Raw genomic sequence first — 12,763 nt, forward strand, 5'->3', positions numbered from 1 at the left:
TAGGAGATATTTAGGAGCGTCCGCCATGACATTACGGGGCATTATAATCACCCGTGTCGTGTCGGCTCTGCAGTCTCGCCATATAATCGGGTGGAGACCCGGTGTCTGATCCTGGATACACGTCTTCTATCCCATTAAAGCTGCTCCGTCCTTAGAAACTAAATCTTCAGATTAAGCAGAAGGCGGGTGCAGTAATCACAGATACGGCCATCGGTGGGCTCTATGTGGCCCCTCGTTATTATCAGAGACACACTGGCACGGCAGTACAGTGCAGGAGACTCCACAAGCCCCTACATCTAAGCCAAGGGCCCACCAGTAACAGTGACTTTGGGGCCACGTTTCACCTGTATACAAATATTACACGACCCTGGTAACAAATATACAATAATACACCGGGTAGTTTGGATAATGGATGATGAGATGCTGCTTTATTGTGAAGAGAGTGAATCAAGTGAACTATGACAAGTGCTGCCCATACAGTGAGGTTGGGGGCCCTGATTTGCACAGGGGCCCCCGGGGAATTACCCTGTTACCCTATGGGCCAGTCCGAGCTTGCATCTAAGTAACAATCCCCTATAACTGTGAGCCGCTCTGTCAGCTCGGCCCCTTAGTAGTAGAGAAGGCGCTGAGAAGTGCCGGTGGCCCCGGGGCCGCTGCTGAGGTTGCATGTCTGGTCCATAAGCCCTGAGGCTCCAGAACATTGTCACCAATTACCCAACACTCAGAGCCACAAACAACCTACAGACGTGAGGACGCCGTCACCCCGACGCCCGCACAGCTCCTGAGCCCCACACACTAGACCAATGTGTACGAGGGCACCGGCAAGTGGCGATATAGCACGGCTGGTATTGCTGCTCATTTTATTCACACCGAGACAAGCTGCCGGCAGAGATGTGCACCGGTGCAGAGACGTCCACAGGTGCAGAGACGTCCACCGGTGCACAGACGTCCACCGGTGCACAGACGTCCACCGGTGCACAGACGTCCACCGGTGCACAGACGTCCACCGGTGCACAGACGTCCACCGGTGCACAGACGTCCACCGGTGCACAGACGTCCACCGGTGCACAGACGTCCACCGGTGCACAGACGTCCACCGGTGCACAGACGTCCACCGGTGCACAGACGTCCACCGGTGCACAGACGTCCACCGGTGCACAGACGTCCACCGGTGCACAGACGTCCACCGGTGCACAGACGTCCACCGGTGCACATCTCCTTGAGGACACAGGAGCACTCGACCAAACAAGATGGCTGCTTCTGAACGATCGAAACATCATTCAGCCAACAGACGTGTAATGTGTATAGAAGGCTCGAGCCTCCATGTTATTAGCATGAAGCTTCCAGACTCTGCTGCCGCTTATCATGGGAGCAAACAAGTGCTTACACAGGGAAAATCCCATCATGCATGAGACTGAGGTGCACAAATCTGCAAGAAATCCATACAATAACCAAATCCAGGGATTGGGTGGGATTCTCACCACACCCAGGGATCGGGTGATCTCACCACACCCAGGGATCGGGTGGGATCTCACCACACCCAGGGATCGGGTGGGATCTCACCACACCCAGGGATCGGGTGGGATCTCACCACACCCAGGGATCGGGTGGGATCTCACCACACCCAGGGATCGGGTGGGATCTCACCACCCAGGGATCGGGTGGGATCTCACCACACCCAGGGATCGGGTGGGATCTCACCACACCCAGGGATCGGGTGGGATCTCACCACACCCAGGGATCGGGTGAGATCTCACCACACCCAGGGATCGGGTGGGATCTCAGCACACCCAGGGATCGGGTGGGATCTCAGCACACCCAGGGATCGGGTGGGATCTCAGCACACCCAGGGATCGGGTGGGATCTCAGCACACCCAGGGATCAGGCGTAATCTCACCACACCCAGGGATCAGGTAGGATCTCACCGCACCCAGGGTTCGGGTGTGATCTCAGCACACCCAGAGATCGGGTGGGATCTCACCACACCCAGAGATCAGGTGTGATCTCAGCACACCAAAGTATCGGGTGGGATCTCACCACACCCAGGGATCAGGTGGGATCTTAGCATACCCAGGGATTGGGTGGGATCTCACCACACCCAAGGATCAGGTGTGATCTCACCACACCCAGGGATCGGGTGGGATCTCACCACACCCAGGGATTGGGTGGGATCTCACCACACCCAGGGATTGGGTGGGATCTCACCACACCCAGGGATTGGGTGGGATCTCACCACACTCTCAATGCTTCTGAAAAAGAGAAGCTTCCGCAGCAAACTGTACTTGACATGTTTTTATTCTTTATATTATAGGAGCTGGAGAATCCGGGAAAAGCACCATTGTAAAACAGATGAAGTGAGTATGGCGCTCAGCGATCTGTCTCATACATAGCAGCAACGTATTCCGTAGTGCTGTACATGTCACAGGTCAGGTGTGCAGACAATCAGCCACTACCGTTATACACCGGATAGTGCTAGCGGCAGTATAGTCCTGGCATATATTGTGGCTTTAGGGAACACTGGGGCTGTTGGTAAATAATCTGTCTGTGGTAGTGCATCCCAGGAAAAAGGTGCAACTTGAGAGGAGTGTTGGGGATGGAAGTGGAAGAATCCCATTATGGAGGATGTTATGGCCGCCATACACATTAGACAAATGTCTGATGGACGCGCCGATATCAAATGGTTCGGCCAATGGTCTAGCGTGTACGTGGCGCCAGCCGGCTGATGGTCAGAGAGGATGTTGATCATGCAAGTCCAATTTCGGTCTACTGATCGCATTGCTCACCCGGAGATGATCTGATGGCCATTTTGTAAGTCGGTGGCTTTCTCACAGAGAATGTTGGAGAGTTTGGCCAATCAAGTGCTCCTGTCTATGGGAAAGATGGTGAAGATAGCTGTCAGCTGAACGATGCTTCTAATGTGTGTGGCCAGCCTTAGGCTTCAGATAGCCATATCCATGAGCTACAAGTAGATCGATGGCAGCACAATCATTGATCAATGATCTGGTGTAGGATCATATGCAGCCCCCATAAATTGTAGATAACCGTCTGCTGAATGATGGCTTCTCTGGTGGTTTGGGGGCAGCTATTTCTTCCATCTTCTCCATGCACCGGCGCGCTTTCTGCCGAGCTCCTGCACATTTCTGCCAGTGGCTTATGTGTTAAGAGAACAAAGCTATCGCTCATCTCTCCTGACATCATCTGTTGTGGGGGGTACCAATATCAGGTTGTTGCTTGAACCCGTCAACATCGGCGAGCTCGGCCGACATTAATGCGTTTGGTGGTCTTCACACATTTTCATCCATGTTGGCTTTTACATTTGGTCAAACTTCCCATATACGTTCAGTGACAATGGGCGATGGACCAACAACCAGCCTGCAAATATTCTATCGAAGGTCGTTCATGGATGCAAGATCTTCTATGCAATGAAAATGATTCCAATGGACAATCACACGAAAAACGGAAACACCGCCGACTTCATTTCATTACAGAAGTCTCAAAACAACTCACATGAGTGGTTATAATCATTCAATGCAAAATGTGAAGTGACAGTACATAGCCACATCTCCACCACCACATGTGCCATTAGCAAAGAGACAAGCGGAATTTAAAACCCATATGAAGTAAAAAAAACTATATTTTATATAATAATTCACAAAAACATAAATATATGGTGCAGGTCGGGACAAAAAACAGAGGACTCACACCACCTAGGACCAGCTAAAGATGAGTTAATGACACGATGGCAACAAAGGTGTTGGTACACAATAAAAGTGGTAATATACAGGAATAATAAAAAATATATAGAATAGCGGAAAAATAGTAAAAATTACAGTAAAATCACAAGAAATGTGTATTCCCGCATAAAACCACATAAAAACAGGTGGGAGGTGATAATTAATCACAGTGTATGAATGGGGATAAAGAGGTGAATATCCACCTCAATAAAGTGACAGTGCATGTAGAACAATCACATAATCACACACAAACCCAACACTGGAATAATACAAAGTATCGAAATGCTGCCATAAGGCTACGCCATGAAGTACCTATGTGGGGGATGGAAGAAAATAAGCTGTCCCGAGGATGCATCCACCCCGACGTGCGTTTCGGCATCTGCCTTCACCAATTTTTACTATTTTCCTGCTATTTTGGCTCTGATTATTTCCTTTTTTTGGTATCATAATATATATATATATTTTTATTCCTACTATATATTACCACTTTTTTACTTTTATTGTGTACAAATATCTTTCTTGCCATCGTATCATTAACTCATCATCAGCTGGTCTTAGTGGTATGTGTCCTTTTCCCTGTGTCTTTTGTCCCTACTTGCACCATATTTTTATGTTTGTGAATTGCTAAATAAAATATTGGTTTTTACTTCATACGGGTTTTACATTCGGTTTGTCTCTTTGATTATCGACTTTCAGAAGAACGGTGGTTTGTGATTAGTCGGCGAATATAATTATTCACTGTTAAATTTAACCTGAATGTTCATCATGGTTGAAATTGTCGGTTTCCATCAACTAAGGTCTAATGTATATGGGCACCGTCAGGTCAGCGGAAGAACGGAAAGCACAGGAAGGATGGTAGTGAGAGATGATGGAGTAGGTGCAGCATGGAGGCTGTAATCCACCTTCTTCCTGGACTCGGTGATTTTATTACACTTTTACACATGTTGTTTTCTTTCCTTCAGAATTATTCATCAGGATGGTTACTCCCTGGAAGAATGCCTGGAGTTCATCTCCATTATTTATGGTAACACGCTTCAGTCGATGCTGGCTATCGTCAGAGCTATGAACACACTGAACATCCAATATGGTGACCCTGCCCGACAGGTGAGACATCACCAGAGAGCTCAAACCTAGCTGAACGCACCGAACACTACACGACTAATCATCCGTAGCCATAAAGTGGCCACTAAGAGTCCTCAGTGTACAGCGGCCTATGCTATACCACTGACCCCAGACAGTAGAGACAGTGCCCAGCTTCCTCCAAACCATCACAAAGCTGTAATATGAAGGGTTATCAGTTCTTCTTGTTTCCAGGATGATGCCCGAAAACTCATGCACTTGGCAGACACCATCGATGAAGGCGCCATGCCAAAAGAGATGTCGGACATCATCGGACGCCTGTGGAAAGATACGGGTATCCAGGCATGCTTCGACCGTGCATCTGAATATCAGCTCAATGATTCCGCAGGATAGTAAGTATCTTAGTAGATTGGCAGTAAACATCTCCATGGTTCTCGATCGCTGGCGGACCAGTGCACTACAAGTGGAAGACTTTCCAGTGAATCGGTCTGCTCACTGCCCGGTATCACAGGTAGACAAATGTGAAGAGTATCCTGAGTATCCGAATTCTTCCTCAGTTACCTGAATGACCTGGAAAGACTGGTGACCCCAGGGTATGTCCCCACTGAACAAGACGTCCTCAGGTCCCGAGTGAAGACCACTGGTATCATTGAAACACAATTTGGTTTTAAAGATCTGAACTTTAGGTATGTTAGCCATATTGTGATGATGATGGACAGGTAACACTGGGCTGTTATCCGGAGTAGGGCTTGGACCCCCTTACATGTGCCTCTTTGTCACAGGATGTTTGATGTGGGAGGTCAGAGATCCGAGCGTAAAAAGTGGATCCACTGCTTTGAAGGTGTCACCTGCATAATATTTATTGCTGCTCTCAGCGCGTACGATATGGTCCTGGTGGAAGACGACGAAGTGGTAAATGACCCGTCACTGTTACTGTCAACCTGTCCATGCGTCAGACCCATATTTACCGTAATAGAGATACCAGGGGAATAGTAGTATCCCCCCTAAAATGCCACCCATCATCATTTCATAATCACATTTGTACTCACAACTTCAGATTTCTTGAAACGGCCATACTACAAGAGACAAAACACCTTAAAGTAAAAAATCCAATGGTTCATAAAACATCAGCAAAGAGTAATGGCCTCATACACATTACAAGTCATCCAGACCCTCAGCTTTTGGCACAACTGGCCAACCATCTAAAGTGTATGGACACTGACTGACAGATGACGTTGGGGAGAAAGGCTGGCCAAGTGGTAGACCCCTTTAGTTTCTAGATACTTGTGGAAACATCTGCAGTGTCTTCAGGATGCTTGTTCCTTTCTTCTCTTGCAGAACCGAATGCATGAAAGCCTGCACCTCTTCAACAGTATCTGTAACCACCGTTACTTTGCCACGACCTCCATCGTACTTTTCCTGAACAAGAAAGATGTCTTCACAGAAAAGATCAAGAAGGCCCACCTGAGCATCTGCTTCCCAGACTATGATGGTGAGGGGCGTGGGCGGCCGGCTCGGCACATTACACCCCAATAACAACCTCATTACTTCATTATTATTTATTTTCAGAGCACCAATGATACCCGATGCTGTACATGAGAAGGGGTTACATACAAAATACAAATATAAATTACAGAGGACAAACTAACAATGACAGACAGGTACAGAGCGGAGAGAGCCCTGACCTCATGGGCTTACAGTCTACAGGGTAATGGGGAAAGACAGAGGGTTAGGGGGATTGTTGCAGCTCCGGTACTGATGCAACGTCAGCTCTGGTTGTTGTGAAGTGGCGGCTCCGGTAGTGGCGAGGTGGCAGCTCCGGTGGTGGCGAGGTGACTTCTCCGGTGGTGGCGAGGTGGCAGGTCCGGTAGTGGTGAGGTGGCAGCTCCGGTGGTGGCGTGGTGGCAGCTCCGGTGGTGGCGAGGTGGCAGCTCCGGTGGTGGTGAGGTGGCAGTTCCGGTAGTGGCGAGGTGGTAGCTCCGGTGGTGGTGAGATGGCAGCTCCGGTAGTGACGAGGTGGCAGCTCCGGTAGTGGTGAGGTGGCAGCTCCGGTGGTGGCGAGGTGGCAGCTCCGGTGGTGGTGAGGTGGCAGCTCCGGTAGTGGCGAGGTGGCAGCTCCGGTGGTGGTGAGATGGCAGCTCCGGTAGTGACGAGGTGGCAGCTCCGGTAGTGACGAGGTGGCAGCTCCGGTAGTGGTGAGGTGGCAGCTCCGGTGGTGGCGAGGTGGCAGCTCCGGTGGTGGTGAGGTGGCAGCTCCGGTAGTGGTGAGGTGGCAGCTCCGGTAGTGGTGAGGTGGCAGCTCCGGTGGTGGTGAGGTGGCAGCTCCGGTAGTGGCGAGGTGACTTCTCCGGTGGTGGCGAGGTGGCAGGTCCGGTAGTGGTGAGGTGGCAGCTCCGGTGGTGGCGAGGTGGCAGCTCCGGTGGTGGCGGGGTGGCAGCTCCGGTGGTGGTGAGGTGGCAGTTCCGGTAGTGGTGAGGTGGCAGCTCCGGTGGTGGCGAGGTGGCAGCTCCGGTGGTGGTGAGGTGGCAGCTCCGGTAGTGGTGAGGTGGCAGCTCCGGTAGTGGTGAGGTGGCAGCTCCGGTGGTAGTGAGGTGGCAGCTCCGGTAGTGGCGAGGTGACTTCTCCGGTGGTGGCGAGGTGGCAGGTCCGGTAGTGGTGAGGTGGCAGCTCCGGTGGTGGCGAGGTGGCAGCTCCGGTGGTGGCGAGGTGGCAGCTCCGGTGGTGGTGAGGTGGCAGTTCCGGTAGTGGCGAGGTGGCAGCTCCGGTGGTGGTGAGGTGGCAGCGGGGTCATTGGAGGCTGTAGCTTTTTTGAAGAGATTCAATTTCAAGTTCCATATGAAAGTTCCAAATGTGGTTGATAGTCGGACGTGTTGAAGCACAGAATTCCAGAGGATGGGGGAAGCTAGGCAGAAGTCTTGGAGGTGATTGGGCGAGGAGCGAATAAGTATTGAGGGTAGAAGGAGAGAACAGGAGGTTACATGTTGGAAGATATTGGGAGATTAGTTCAGAGGTATATGGAGGAGACAGATTTTGGATGGCTTTGTAGGTCAATGTCAGCAGTTTGAACTACATACGTTGGGGAATTAGGAGCCAATGAAGGGATTTGCAGAGGGGAGAGGTGGAGGAGAGAGGTGAATTAGTCGGGCAGCAGAGTTAAGGACGGACTGGAAAGGTGCGAGATTGTTAGCAGGGAGGCCACAGAGGAGGATGTTGCAGTAGTTGAGGCGGGAGATGATGGTGGCACTAATATTTTGTAGATAAAGGGTTGTGGAAAATAATGATTCTGGAAATCTTTTTGAGTTGGAGGCAGGAGAGCTTGGCTGTGTGGTTGGAAGGACAGGACAGAGTCGAGGGTTACTCCGAGGCAGCGTATTTCCAGTATAGGAAAAGTGTGATGTTATTTATTATGATAGATCAGGTAGGCGAGTTTGAATTTGAATGTTAGAGTCGGACGGGACCCCCGGGGTCATCGTGTCCACCCGGCCATTCGATGCAGGAGTCACTAAACCATCTCAGACAGATGTCGGTCCAGCCTCTGTGTGAAGACTTCCATTGAAGGAGCACTCACCACCTTTCATGGCCGCCTGTTCTACTCATTAATCGCCCTCATGGTCAATAAGTTTTTTCTAATATCTAATCTGTATTTTCTCACTTTCAGTTTTGGTGAGATGGAGGAAAGATGATGAGTTCAGGTTTGACCAGACTGAGTTTTAGGTAGTGAGAGGAGAAGGAGGATATGGCTGACAGACACAGCAGAGAAGCGACGTCTGGGCCGGAGAGGTAGATCTGAGTCTCATCAGCGTGTAAATGGTACCCGAAGCCATGGGTCTTTATGAATTGTCCCAGGCCAAAGGTAAAGATTGAGAAGAGTAGGAATCCCAGGCCAGAGCCTTGAGGGACACAACATAGAGAGGGCAGGATGAGAAGGCAGTATCAGAGTGGGAAACGCTAAATGTGCGATTAGGAAGGTCTGAGGAGACTCAGCAGAGGGAAAGGTCTGTGACACCGAGAGAAAAGCAGATCTGTGGTAGGAGGCAGTGGACAGGTCTACAAGGAGGAGTATAGACAATGGTCTGTCAGCTGTGGCAGTAATTCGTTAGTAGTTTTGGTCACGGTGGTTTCGGTGGAGTGGTGAAGACTTCATGTCTTTGCTTTTGTCATTACCCAGGTCCAAACACATATGAAGATGCCGGAAACTACATCAAGACTCAGTTCCTGGAGCTGAATATGCGACGAGACATAAAGGAAATTTACAGCCACATGACGTGCGCCACTGACACAGAGAACGTCAAGTTTGTGTTTGACGCCGTCACAGACATTATCATCAAAGAAAACCTGAAGGACTGTGGCCTGTTCTAAGGAGGTGAGAATACAGAAGATCCTGCACCGATATCCGGCATTTCTCAGGATCCATTGTCCATGGAAATCTCCACAGTAACAGAGAGCTCGACGCCTTTAATGGGGTTGTCTCATCATATCGATATAGATTATACAGGGTAGGCCACGTATATGGATACGCCTAAATAAAATGGGAATGGTTGGTGATATCAACTTCCTGTTTGTGGCACATTAGTATACGGGAGGGGGAAATTATTCAAGATGGGTGGTGACCATGGCGGCCATTTTGAAGTCAGCCATTTTGGATCCAACTTTATTTTTTCCAATGGGAAGAGGGTCATGTGACACATCAAACTTAATGAGAATTTCACAAGAAAAACAATGGAGTGCTTGGTTTTAACGTAACTTTATTCTTCATGAGTTATTTACAAGTTTATGACCACTGATAAAATGTGTTCATAGTGCTGCCCATTGGGTTGGATTGTCAACGCAACCCTCTTCTCCCACTCTGGACACACTGATAGCAACACCGCAGAAGATATGCTAGCACAGGCTTCCAGTATCCGTTGTTTCAGATGCCGCACATCTCGTGTCTTCACAGCATAGACAATTGCCTTCAGATGACCCCAAAGACAAAACACTAAGGGGGTCAGATCGGGAGACCTTGGTGACCATTCAACTGGCCCACGACGACCAATCCACTTTCCAGGAAACTGTTCATGTAGGAATGCTCGGACCTGACACCCATTAATGGGGTGGTGCACCATCTTGGGTATCAGGTCCGAGCATTCCTACATGAAGTTTCCTGGAAAGTGGATTGGTCGTCGTGGGCCAGTTGAATGGTCACCAAGGTCTCCCGATCTGACCCCCTTAGTGTTTTGTCTTTGGGGTCATCTGAAGGCAATTGTCTATGCTGTGAAGACACGAGATGTGCGGCATCTGAAACAACGGATACTGGAAGCCTGTGCTAGCATATCTTCTGTGGTGTTGCTATCAGTGTGTCCAGAGTGGGAGAAGAGGGTTGCAATGACAATCCAACACAATGGGCAGCACTATGAACACATTTTATCAGTGGTCATAAACTTGTAAATAACTCATGAAGAATAAAGTTATGTTAAAACCAAGCACTCCATTGTTTTTCTTGTGAAATTCTCATTAAGTTTGATGTGTCACATGACCCTCTTCCCATTGGAAAAAATAAAGTTGGATCCAAAATGGCCGACTTCAAAATGGCCGCCATAGTCACCACCCATCTTGAAAAGATTTCCCCCTCCCGTATACTAATGTGCCACAAACAGGAAGTTGATATCACAAACCATTCCCATTTTATTTAGGCGTATCCATATACATGGCCCACCCTGTACAACCCCTTTAAAGGGATCACCACTTAAAGCAGCAAACTAACGGATGTGTCATCACTGGGGGCGGGGCTGGAGTATAAGGGGTGTGGTCTCATCATTATATCAGTGATGTCATCACCGGGGCGGGGCTGACAACCTGTCAGTTACATAACGTGTGGATGTTGTCAGTGCTATGGATGACGCTCTCTTCTCACTATGATCTCTGCATGTTGCTGTTGTGATTGCTGGGAAGGTGGCTTGTGTGAGCAGTGGCCCAGGACGCCCTCTTGACCCCTTTAATCTTACTCAAATATCCCGTCCTGACAAACACAAGGTGCCGTCACCTGTTCACGTGCGGGCGCCGCTCTTGTGCGATACGTCTGCAGTCACCCAGGAACATCATGATCCGGACAGTTCCTTCCAGCAGGAGACGTCGACGCATTTCACATCCTGCAAACAAATGAATCAGGATTACACACGTTTCCCTCTATGGACAGACGGCATATTGTGAGGCAATGAGAGCCGGCACTTCACTGAAGACACCTCCATCGTGTTTTACTCTCTGTGACAGCGAACACTGCGCAGCATAGTCTACCTCCATTACACAGAATTGCCACCTGGCCTAGCAGAATTATGAGCGCAGCTCTGGATGTGGCTGGAGCATGGATCCAGCTCATCTTTGTTTGTACCTTTTGTGTTCTTGTGTTTGGCTGTTGGGTTTTTACTCATCTAATCCTCAGATTTCTTCTATTTCAGACTGTTAAGGGTTTTCCTCTCTCGCCCTCCCTGGTACCGCGGAGCACTGTCCACCTCTCCTGGAAGAAGGACTGAAACAGAACAGAAAGATTGGGGTGTAGAGCAGACCTCACTAGCCCCCGCCGCCATGTCAGGCACACAGCCCCCCGCCATGTCAGGCACACAGCCCCCCCGCCATGTCAGGCACACAGCCCCCCCGCCATGTCAGGCACACAGCCCCCCGCCATGTCAGGCACACAGCCCCCCGCCATGTCAGGCACACAGCCCCCCGCCATGTCAGGCACACAGCCCCCCCCCGCCATGTCAGGCACACAGCCCACCGCCATGTCAGGCACACAGCCCCCCGCCATGTCAGGCACACAGCCCCCCCCCGCCATGTCAGGCACACAGCCCACCGCCATGTCAGGCACACAGCCCCCCGCCATGTCAGGCACACAGCCCCCCACCATGTCATGCACACAGCCCCCCACCATGTCAGGCACACAGCCCCCCACCATGTCAGGCACACAGCCCCCCCCCATGTCAGGCACACAGCCCCCCCCCCCCCGCCATGTCAGGCACACAGCCCCCCGCCATGTCAGGCACACAGCCCCCCCCCGCCATGTCAGGCACACAGCCCCCCGCCATGTCAGGCACACAGCCCCCCGCCATGTCAGGCACACAGCCCCCCGCCATGTCAGGCACACAGCCCCCCGCCATGTCAGGCACACAGCCCCCCGCCATGTCAGGCACACAGCCCCCCGCCATGTCAGGCACACAGCCCCCCGCCATGTCAGGCACACAGCCCCCCGCCATGTCAGGCACACAGCCCCCCGCCATGTCAGGCACACAGCCCCCCGCCATGTCAGGCACACAGCCCCCCGCCATGTCAGGCACACAGCCCCCCTCCATGTCAGGCACACAGCCCCCCGCCATGTCAGGCACACAGCCCCCCGCCATGTCAGGCACACAGCCCCCCGCCATGTCAGGCACACAGCCCCCCGCCATGTCAGGCACACAGACCCCCCGCCATGTCAGGCACACAGCCCCCCGCCATGTCAGGCACACAGCCCCCCGCCATGTCAGGCACACAGCCCCCCGCCATGTCAGGCACACAGCCCCCCGCCATGTCAGGCACACAGCCCCCCGCCATGTCAGGCACACAGCCCCCCGCCATGTCAGGCACACAGCCCCCCGCCATGTCAGGCACACAGCCCCCCGCCATGTCAGGCACACAGCCCCCCACCGCCGGCGTCTCATCCTTCCCAGTACAGGACACTTATAGGGTTTCTATGAGTAAACGTATCGCTGACGTCAGGACGCAGAGCTCCAGTAGACGCTCATCTCCCCTCCATCATTCCCTCGGCAGAATGAAACCGTCATGACACCAGCATCCTCCGGTCCAGAGACCATCAATTCTCGTGACGCACAGAGACTTGTGATCTTGCTGATCCTCGGGTTAAAGGGATGAGTCCGCGTGGGGGGCTGCCAGTCTGCTTGTAACGCATTTGTTTTTCGCAGCCTGGAAAACACCTC

General features: G+C 51.5%; 2 protein-coding genes across 2 annotated transcripts; both read left to right on the top strand.

Annotated features, from left to right (window-relative positions):
• The first annotated feature begins 891 nt into the window (after positions 1–891).
• LOC138647475 (glycine and tyrosine-rich protein-like) lies at positions 892–1,299 on the top strand. The gene has a single exon (XM_069736480.1). The coding sequence runs from the start codon at positions 892–894 to the stop codon at positions 1,297–1,299; it is 408 nt and encodes a 135-aa protein (XP_069592581.1).
• A 1,018-nt stretch (positions 1,300–2,317) lies between these two features.
• GNAT1 (G protein subunit alpha transducin 1) lies at positions 2,318–11,360 on the top strand. Its single transcript, XM_069735900.1, has 8 exons — positions 2,318–2,354; positions 4,697–4,838; positions 5,049–5,206; positions 5,372–5,500; positions 5,597–5,726; positions 6,153–6,306; positions 8,983–9,177; positions 11,249–11,360. Exons 1-7 carry the CDS (start codon positions 2,350–2,352, stop codon positions 9,171–9,173), a joined length of 909 nt encoding a protein of 302 aa, XP_069592001.1. The 5' UTR covers positions 2,318–2,349; the 3' UTR covers positions 9,174–9,177; positions 11,249–11,360.
• The last annotated feature ends 1,403 nt before the right edge of the window (positions 11,361–12,763 follow it).

Source organism: Ranitomeya imitator, chromosome 8 (assembly GCF_032444005.1).
Source record: "Ranitomeya imitator isolate aRanImi1 chromosome 8, aRanImi1.pri, whole genome shotgun sequence".
In the NCBI taxonomy this organism is placed as follows: domain Eukaryota; kingdom Metazoa; phylum Chordata; class Amphibia; order Anura; family Dendrobatidae; genus Ranitomeya; species Ranitomeya imitator.